Source organism: Carassius carassius, chromosome 8 (assembly GCF_963082965.1).
Source record: "Carassius carassius chromosome 8, fCarCar2.1, whole genome shotgun sequence".
NCBI classification, from domain to species: Eukaryota; Metazoa; Chordata; class Actinopteri; order Cypriniformes; family Cyprinidae; genus Carassius; species Carassius carassius.
Window position 1 is genome coordinate 15,656,142 of NC_081762.1, and position 10,086 is coordinate 15,666,227.

The 10,086-nt window shown below is 35.1% G+C and overlaps 3 protein-coding genes across 3 annotated transcripts; 2 read left to right on the plus strand and 1 right to left on the minus strand.

Moving 5' to 3' along the window:
* The first annotated feature begins 1,001 nt into the window (after positions 1 to 1,001).
* On the plus strand, positions 1,002 to 3,715 carry clxn (calaxin). Its single transcript, XM_059556432.1, has 6 exons — positions 1,002 to 1,155; positions 1,355 to 1,510; positions 2,954 to 3,058; positions 3,138 to 3,289; positions 3,364 to 3,468; positions 3,559 to 3,715. Exons 1-6 carry the CDS (start codon positions 1,089 to 1,091, stop codon positions 3,607 to 3,609), a joined length of 636 nt encoding a protein of 211 aa, XP_059412415.1. The 5' UTR covers positions 1,002 to 1,088; the 3' UTR covers positions 3,610 to 3,715.
* LOC132145411 (RNA-binding protein 48-like) lies at positions 3,529 to 6,711 on the minus strand. The gene is made up of 5 exons (XM_059556431.1): positions 6,490 to 6,711; positions 6,142 to 6,332; positions 5,214 to 5,359; positions 4,565 to 5,127; positions 3,529 to 3,808 (listed from the first exon to the last, which is right to left on the minus strand). Exons 1-5 carry the CDS (start codon positions 6,652 to 6,654, stop codon positions 3,737 to 3,739), a joined length of 1,137 nt encoding a protein of 378 aa, XP_059412414.1. The 5' UTR covers positions 6,655 to 6,711; the 3' UTR covers positions 3,529 to 3,736.
* Positions 6,712 to 7,596: 885 nt separating this feature from the next.
* On the plus strand, positions 7,597 to 8,908 carry illr4 (immune-related, lectin-like receptor 4). Its single transcript, XM_059555429.1, is given in 6 exon segments — positions 7,597 to 7,990; positions 8,324 to 8,369; positions 8,372 to 8,428; positions 8,517 to 8,585; positions 8,588 to 8,630; positions 8,731 to 8,908. Coding segments are annotated over 6 exon segments (507 nt in total). The 5' UTR covers positions 7,597 to 7,876.
* Positions 8,909 to 10,086: the final 1,178 nt, after the last annotated feature.

Here is a 10,086-nt window from a genome sequence, read left to right on the forward strand (position 1 = left end):
GTCCATTGAGATTAATTGAAAAGTACAGATCGCTTGATGGAGAGAGAACTCTGAAGCGCTCAGAGCTCAGCGAGTGAAAATATATCTGCGCCAATCTTATAATAGCCTCGAACACACACACACACTGGCGAGTAAAATCTAAGAATTTATTAGCCAATGGCTAACAATAGACATAATTTACTCGTCCTTAGTAAAATGTATTCACATATGCGAGTGTTTTGACGGTTTTCCGTGAATAGTTTTAAACTGACACTGGTTTTACACAAATGAAACGGTAAAATGCTTGTGAAGTGACTCAGAACAGTTCTGGTGATGTTGTATGTCCTCATTACTGCAAGCGTCATGCGCTTCAGTCTTTGTAGTAAACAAACCATTCATTCATTCACACAGAGACGCGCAAAACATGCAGGATGCAGATTTCAACTAACTTTTGCGGCTTAACATTTACAGATACTGGTCCATATGGAGATTTGATTTGATTCATTTATGCTAACCTTGACAAATTCCGTGACTGTCCATATTAAAATGTACGTTTCATTTTCATGACTGGATTTTGAGATTCCGTCCGCGTTTTCTGCTTCGCGGAAATCATAGCGATGTATGCATCCAGAACCGGGTTTGAACGGGTCCTCGGTACCACCGGTACTTACAGAAACCTGGTACCGTGACATTTTCATTTTTTTAGTACCGACTTGGTACCGAAGTACCGGGTCTTTTGACAACACTAATCTGCAGTAAATAAATATATAAATAAACTTAACAAACAAATACAAAATATCATTGAACAAATCTTAATGTGATTCAAAAGACTCCAGTCACCGAGATGAATCAAAACCCACAGTTACAACCCATGCACAGCAAAAAGTACTGTAGACTAGATACTGAGGGGACAGGTTCCTCAGTAATACCCATAATAACCAGATATGGTTAAAAGTATTGTCGGGACAAAATAAAACGACCGTTTACTGACAATTAAAATGGATGACGCAAATATTTTTTTCTTTCGGACAAGACACAAGTTTGCTCCGCCTCCATGAGTCGTTTCTATAGCAACAACTAACGAAAGACTCGTGTAGAAAATTCTGAAAATGTCGGCGATGAACAGAAAATTAATTCAAAACCTCGCCGAAACGTTATGCAAGCAAGTCAAACATTGTAGGTATCTATAATTTTTTTTCTTTCTAACATGTCAATTGATATTATATATAATATTATTCTTGTAAAACGTTTGCTATCAGCCTAGTCAAATTGTCTCTGGCCTAGTTCATCACCATGTCCTGTAATAGAAAAGTAAGAAGAAAATGCCTTGTTACTGTCTGTTTAGTCATTTGACAACATTGTGCTCGTGCTGTAGTTGATAAGAGAGAGACGGAGTGTCTAATACGACTGTTCAGCGGTCTGCTGGGAGAGCAGGCAGAGAGAAGAGCGGCGCATGGACTGAACCGAGTCAGGTTTAGACACATACTGCACAACACATTCGGCATGACCGACGACATGATGATGGACAACGGTACGTCTCCGATTTGGATGAGGACGAGAATAATAATAATAATGCCATTTAATTGTCAGAGAAAGTTGCTAAAGGAAGGTCGATTTGTTGCTAAAAGTTGATAAATGACATTGGGATGTAGTTGCCCGATAACGCCATTGCGTAATCACGACGCAAATTGTCACATCAAATATCACCAAAACATAATGTTATTTTAGATTTATCTGTAAATTAAAAGACATAATATAATATTAAAAAATATATATATATTTTTTATTGAACACATTTTTGAATGATTAAATTTTTTTAATAGCTAGTAAACTTGTAATACTACACATTCTCAAAAAAATATGCTTTAAACTCTAGAAAAGTCTGTAAAAATAGTGCACAATCTACTGTTATATGAAATAGTTTTCTCTGTTGTTTTTTATTTTTTACCTGTATTTTAAATTAAGCCTAATTTAATCATATTTTCGGGTTACAAAGTATCATGGATAATTGGCAACACTGACGACCAATGTGGACAGTAGTATATGGTTAATATATAAATTGTATAATATTAATATATTATAGTTAATATTAATTGTATAAAACTTTACAATTAATCCAGAACGAGGCAGCAAGATAAATTTTTAATGAGCCAAAAAGAATGCACGTCACACCATCAACTGTTTGCACTGGTTACCAATAGCTGCTCGCATTAAAAATTCAAGGCATTGATGTTTGCCTACAAAACCACCACTGGCTCTGCACCCCTTTACCTAAATTCATTACTTCTGACTTATGTGCCCTCTAGAAGCTTGCATTCTGCAAATGAACGTCGCTTGATTGTGCCATCCCAAAAAAGCACAAAGTCACTTTTACAGACTTTTAAATGAACTGTTCCATCCTGGTGGAATAACCTGCCCAACTCAATCCTCAGTCCTTCACCATATTCAAGAATTGGCTAAAAAAACCTACTCTTCCATCTTTTTTTGACCCTCTAACTTTAGCACTCACTATTCTAATTCTATTCCTAAAAAACATAACTACCTTTCTAATCTTTTTGTATTCTATTTTCTTTTCATTTATTATTCAATTATTAAAAAAGACCTCTAACACTAGCTTGCTCTTTTCTTTTTATATTCTGATTTCTTTTTATTTATTATATTATTTAAAAGCCTTTTCTACATGTACTGCATTTAAGCTGAGACTTGTTATAGTACTTGTATATCATTGCTCTTTTGTTGATTTTGATTGTTTCCATTGTCCTCATTTGTAAGTCGCTTTGGCTAAAAGCGTCTGCTAAATGACTAAATTAAAATAGAAATATAGTTAAGTGTTTAAATACATAAACACAAGCAAATACACATACTTAAATATATCTTAAGTTTGAAGTTATAAGGAAATTAGCAAATGACAATAATTAATATTTGCAATGTTTCTTGATGAAATAATAATACAAGCTGATTCTATTTTTAACAGTATTTCGGGCCTTTGATAAGGACAATGATACCTACATAAGTGTCAGAGAATGGGTGGAAGGACTGTCTGTCTTTTTGCGAGGCACACTGGATGAGAAAATCAAATGTAAGTTCTTCAAGACTTCACTTTAAAGTGGTGATCATGAAATATTATGTACACAATGTTTCTTTTATATTTGTATTAGTCTGTTTTGACGTATACAACCTGCATGGGGACGGATACATCTCACGGGAGGAGATGTTACAAATGCTGAAAGACAGCCTCATCAGACAACCAACGGAAGAGGACCCTGATGAGGGGATCAAGGACATTGTGGAGATTGCGCTGAAGAAAATGGTACTACTGTGTGTCCTAAAGCTTACATGTAACATCTTACCATTGTTCACCAAATGCATAAATCTTATTTTCAGGATTATGACCATGATGGGAAAGTGTCTTATTCTGATTTTGAGAAGACAGTCAAAGATGAAAACCTTTTACTTGAAGCTTTTGGCAACTGCCTCCCAGATGCAAAGGTAGAAATCACAAGCAACTATTTGTGCATGAAACGTGTTTTGTCATTTTGAAGGACAGGCTCTTAAATTGTTCCTTTATTTGTTTGGCAGAGCATACTGGCTTTTGAGCAACATGCATTCCAGGAACAACATGGACACTGAAAAGAACCACTCAGCTTTTTATGGAAAAAAATTAAGCAATAAGAGAAAAGATAGTTACACAATATTTGTTTCCGAAACTGAAATAAATATCTAAAATATTGCTCAATCGGAGACCATGATTGTCTAATTAAATTCTTCTGCGTGGCTTTGCTGTAGGGGTCTTCACTTGTACAGGTTTGATCTCTGGAACAGATGTAACCTAAGAAAAGAAAACAAACATTGTAACAACAATGCAAATACCATCATGAGAAATTACATAATGTGCATAACATTTTATTTTAGTATCATTGAGATGTTATAGCTTTTATTACTATTTTGAATCATTTTTTATTTTTATGTTTCCAATGTAGTTTTATTCAAAATTCTACAAAATTTTGTAATGTTATTGTCATTTTCATTGTCAGTTTTTTTTATATATATTTATTTGTGTGTGTGTGTGTGTGTATATATATATATGAAGAGTTCAAATGCAAAAGCCTCCAAGTGCCATCTGAAATTTTCATCTAAAATTATGATTTTTATCAAGCTCCTATGCATAGGTTGAGTCATTGTACTTTAATGGCAATGTGCAGGTCCTCTTCCATGCTATAAAAATGAAATAACTGAACATAAATATAGAAAACTGATAAAAATCCTAATTTTAGATGAAAATTTCAGATGGTACTTAGAGGCTTTTGCATCTGAACCACCCAACTCACTCACTCACTCACTCACACTTATATTTAAGTTTTAGTTTGACATTTTAGTACAATAACTAATTTAGCTAAAATAAGTTTTTATTATTAAATGTTTTATTTAATAATAAGTTAATATTTATTTAATTTCAAGTAACTGATTTAAAAAAAAAAAAAAGTTTTTCATTTTAGTTTCAGTTTTTGTTTACTAGAATTACCGGTACACAATGTACTTACGGAAATTACATAATATTTACAGCAGGGATGAGAGACAAACTAACCTTACTCATTGTTTGACGGATCAAACTGGCAGTTACATTTAATGAATGATCCTCCATGTCTACTTTGGGCAGCTCTGGTAATTTAGGACCAATCAAAGTCTCTGTTTCAGCTGCTTCATTCAAAAAGAACGCTTGTCCCTCCAACTTTCTTTTTCTACTTTCTAAATGTGTAGTCCTTGGCATAAATCTGACAGATGGTGACAGATTCTTCTGCCTTTCAATCAAATCTCTCTCTTTTTTACAAGATGCAGAGGATGCACACTGCTTGGTTTCTTTTTCTGTGACAGGAGGGATGGCATTATGTAGCGAGCCCATCTTATCCTCTGTAGGTAATGTTGTATCAGTGGTCCACTGCAACTGTAACGGCTGTTCAAAACCGTGAAGTTTATAAGAAACATTGTCCTCTGGTGCTAATGGCAGCACAGAAAAGCCCATGTCGTCAGAGTTCACATTCTCCATTCTGGCCTTTTCAGAGCCTTTCTGGATCTCAGGTGCTGCAGATGTTTGTGTGTTGGTGCATGAAGACACTGTGTTTTCTTCTAATTGCAGATTGTGTTGTTTTGCTAAAAAAAAAAAAAAAAAAAAATCCACATAGGTTACATAGATCTACAGATACAATACCTGTATTATACAATACCAAATACAACACCTGTATTTTGGCTTGCTCTGTTAACATATCTTCTCCTGTCCTGTAACTTTTGCCTCGTCTCTTCCACAGTTTCATATTCGGGGGCATAGCAGACGTGTAGCTGACCCCCAAAGAAGCTCTTTTCATCAGTGTGCCGTTTAGCTACCCTGAAAATTTCCACATTGTAACATATGCATGTCATTTCATGAGAAAAGAGCTTTGAGCATATAGGTATAATAAAAAAAAAACTATTTTAGACATTAAAAAGTTCAATAAATCACATTTTTATATACTTTTTAGATATAAGTTAATCATATTTAGATACATTTTAGCATTAAATTCTTTAGAATAATCAGATTGAATAAAATATTAAATTCCACATAATACACATAAAAAAAAAAAAAAAAAAAAAAAAAAACTACATCTGCATTTCTCCTTTTATAGCTTGTTGCCAAAAAAGCATGACATTGTATATTATGAATATTGTTGGCTCCTTGACAAATTGTTTTGGAATAGCTATTAGAAGTTGCTTTGAATACAAAGTCTGCTAAAAGTGCACATGTAAAATACTTTTATTTAGAAAGGACACTTAGCATTTGCAATATTACAAACTATTGTATTTCTTCTTTCTGTTAATCTAAATACTTCCACAAAAATAGTAAGCAGAACAAGCGCTTACAACATATTAATAAAGAATCGTAACTGCAAATCAACATTTTGTATTATAAAATAAAGACTATAGTAATGGCTGCTGGAAATGCAGCTTTGTCATCACAGGAATAAATTACATTTTAAAATATATTAAAACAGAAAAAAGTTTTAAAGTATAATAATGTCAAAAACAGTTTCAACGTTTTTTTTTCTTTTCTTGATGAGCATAAGAGACAAACGTTTAAAAATATCCAGTGTGGCACATGTTCACTTTAAACATGTTTTAGTCAGTCTTTACCTTGCACTCGTCAGTTTCTTGAACTGAATTAAGTAGACCTCAGTGAACTGCTCTGCTGGGTATTCATCCAGAGCCCTGTACTCCTCGATCACTCCATACAGAGCAAACAGCTGCACCAGCTCGGTCATCACTCCAATAGCGGGCACTCCTTGAACTAACAGAAACCGAGACTCCAAGTTGATTGTATACACCTGAAATCAGTGATACAGTCAAAAATAACATTCGCACTGTGGCTCAAAATCTGTTTAGGTGCCTAACGTTACACCATCTTTGTGCATTAGGTGCTACGAGAAGCTAAAATACGGTGCTCACGTTAACTAAAAAAAACTATTTATAAAATAAACCCACCTTAACAGCTTTGAGGCGCCTTCCCTCTCTGTATTTTGGGCGTGTTTGAGCAACAGTTCGTTGCTCGTGGTGTTTATACAGTTGTTGTGAGCCCCACACAGAAGGATTAGTGACCGAACTGTCCATTTTAAGTGGTGAAGTCAGCGACCAAAGCAAACGACTCATCACATTTCAAAACAAAAGTCTCAGTTTTTAAACGATCATTTAATCTATGCTTTCATAGTGATTTGCAATTGCATAGTTAATTTGACATATTAATTCCTTATTAAACATTTAATTCTATGCACCAATTAAATTAATGCAATTTAGCATTTAATATAGGTCATTACAATTTCACATTTAAATGTAATTTAAAATGTATTCACTCGCGTGTTCTTTATAGAGTGATTTTTAACTCTCTGGTATTGGTCATTGTTCAAGTCACACTTGTGTTGTTTGCGCTCTTTGGAAATGTTTGGGAAATACAAAGAGCAATTCTCAAATGAACAATACCCAAATCTTGCTCCCAGTAAATTTCTGACCATTATCGCCCCCTCCCGTTATTTTTTGTGCCCAGTGCTCCAGCAAATATTCTAAAATTGCATATAATTTTCGGGCATCAGGGAGCCGCTTATCAATTTGCAGAATATTTAAATCTCGTTATAATGAGCGCTCGCTGTTCACTTTCACTTTGGACTTTACAATCATGCATGCTGTGTAAAGCTAGATCAGATATTTGTCAATGAGCTCAAGATCTGTTGAGCAGCGAATCCTCCAGCATGAGCTGTCAGCCATGGGTTTGAAATATTGCATAAATTACATTTGACTGAAATGCTTGTATTGAAACATTTTGCATTCTACCCAGGGCCATCGCTAGTAGAAAGGTTGTGATGAATGTGATTATAGGGGCGCACGGCTGTGTTCTATTTATTTATTTGTGCCATTTACATCATTTCAAACAGAGGTACAACCTCATGGGTACAACCTGCACCGGGGTCCTGCAAACCCCAGCTATGGCCCTGATTCTACCTATGATAAAACTCTGCTAGATGTTAAGTTTTGTGAAGGAGGGCCACTTACAGGAAGCTTTTTAGCTGTGTTTTTGATCCATATGCATTGACAGTGACTGTTAATTATGTATTTTAGGTAAGAAAATTACATTTTGAGTTTTATATATTTTAGGATTGCATTACTTTGGGTGCTTGTTATTACTTTAACCACCAACCAACCACACCTCAGCTCCCTGCCACGCACACTGTCCTCTTATGTAATGTTCTGAAGTATTACATTTATACTGTTAATAATGAATTTGTCAAAGACCACATGAAGTTCCTCTTTTCATTAACATCTCATAATTTGATGATACAAGCATTAAGAAGCATCCTTTCCAAATCAAAAACTGAGAAAAATGTCTGAGGACGTTGTATACACTGATGTCATATTTGTGAAAAGAAACAAAGTCGACAAGGATAATCAAGAGGAGTGTCATTTAGGTAAGTTTTCAGTGAGAGATGTTTATCTGGCATAACTGCATTGTAATGCATTACACAACATTTAATTACTCTTCTCTTCTCGTGGCCTAGAGGTCAGAGATTGACTCCTATACCTAAGGTTGTGGGTATGAGTCTCGGGCCAGCAATACCATGACTGAGGTGCCCTTGAGCAAGGCACCGAACCCCCAACTGCTCCACAGGCACCGCAGCATAAATGGCTGCCCACTGCTCCGGGTGTGTTTAATGCACTTTGGATGGGTTAAATGCAGAGCACAAATTCTGAGTATGGGTCAGTTACTGTCATCACTGTGTAATGGATTACCATTAGTTTTGTATTATTATAACTGGGAAGTATCTGGGAGTATCATGCAGGAAAATGTTACCTTTTCTCCACAAATGAACTGAACTGGACTGTATCTCAGATGGCGGTCATCTGGTGATTATAAACAGCAGAGACGAACAGGTTTGTCCATGTTTTTACAAATAACGACTGTCTGAAATGAATATGAAATATTGCAGTATAAATAACAAGTCTAAACTTTGTCCTGTAGGGAGTTCCTGACAGGAATTATAAAAAAAACGAAGAGTCATTCTGGATTGGCCTCACAGATGAGGAGATTGAGGATAATGGCTATGGGTAGACAACACATATCTTTGTAAATATAAAAGGTATTGTTTCATTTACAGTTCGTTCAATTCTAAAACCTAAATAGTATACCCTTTTTGATAATTTTGAGATAATGCTCTCAAAACAAATCATTTCTTTCAGTTACTGGACTAGAGCGGAACCAGATAACTGGAAAGGAAACAGGGGTGAGTACCCCAGCGGAGAGGACTGTGCTCACATATATAAAAACTCCATCCAGGATCTTAAGGGCTGGTTTGATGCGGTCTGCAATAAAGCATTTAGAAGAATATGCGATACAAGATCCTCCAGACAAACATAGTGACAATGTTAAGTAATGTGTGTCATCAGAAGAAGATTACTTGGAAACAGAAATGTGGCTCATGACAAGGGAACATCAGTCCTGTATATTTACTTTATTGCCCAGCATCAGTGTCTCATAAGTTAATAAACCCGCATAAGCCCCATTGCTTTTGTTTGAACATCTTTTCCCTTTGGCTGGGGTCTGTGGAACCTCAAAGAACTTTGGTAGTAAGATGTGATTGGACAGTTTTTCTGTATCCTAATCTATCTCACTTCTGCTAATAAGCTAGAGGCCTTGAGTTCAGCGAAGTAACTGATTTGAATCTCTGCTCTAAATTGGCCATAAATAATCTGATCCGGTTGCAAAATAAAAGAATCCTTCAGGTTTTCCCTTGGGCTGATAAGTGCTAGTGTCTTTTTAATATTTAGCCATGTATTAGGCTTTTTACTTACTATGCGAGTGCCTGCATGTGGAATCATTTTTTATTTTTGTTTTTGCATTTTGCAACAGGATCCACCTGTCATTTTTGACATTTTGTTCCCTCTCTGGAGCACCCATAGTTTTGCCTGAAGATTTTGCCGGTCAAGATTTTTTCACTGATTATGATCCAAATTGTCCATCTTTGATTTGGAAAAGAGATTTCATTGCTTTTATTCAATTTATATTGGTCCACTCTTCACCAAAGTGGTCTGAAAAAGATCCTGTGGCTAAACCATGCAAAAGTTATTATATTTAAAATACAGCAAACCACTTCTTATCAATCCGATGTCTGTCAAAGACTTGAAAATATCTGTAATGCTTCAAACCATTTTTCTCTTAACTAAAAAAAAGTAAAAACAAATTATGTAGTGTTTTTGTAAGAATAATTAAAAAATAGTTTTTGTAATTATTTGTGAAACGCACTAGCAATTTTGAGTGAAAACTGTTTCAAAGTAAATCCTACACCAAGTGTTTTCAGTGTGGATATATTCCGCAGAATAAAATCTATTTTGCCTGCCATGTAGAAAATGTATTTGCAACAAACAAAAAATGCTCCTTTCTTTTCTCATGTCATCTCTTAATCGCAGACAACTTTGTTATAAGCAAATTAAATTATTTCTAATATTCTCCACCAGGGTGACATGACAAACAAAAAAGAGTGTGGGTTTAGGCATCAAGTGTTTCTGTGCAAGGAAAAAGGTGATTTTTGTACCTCT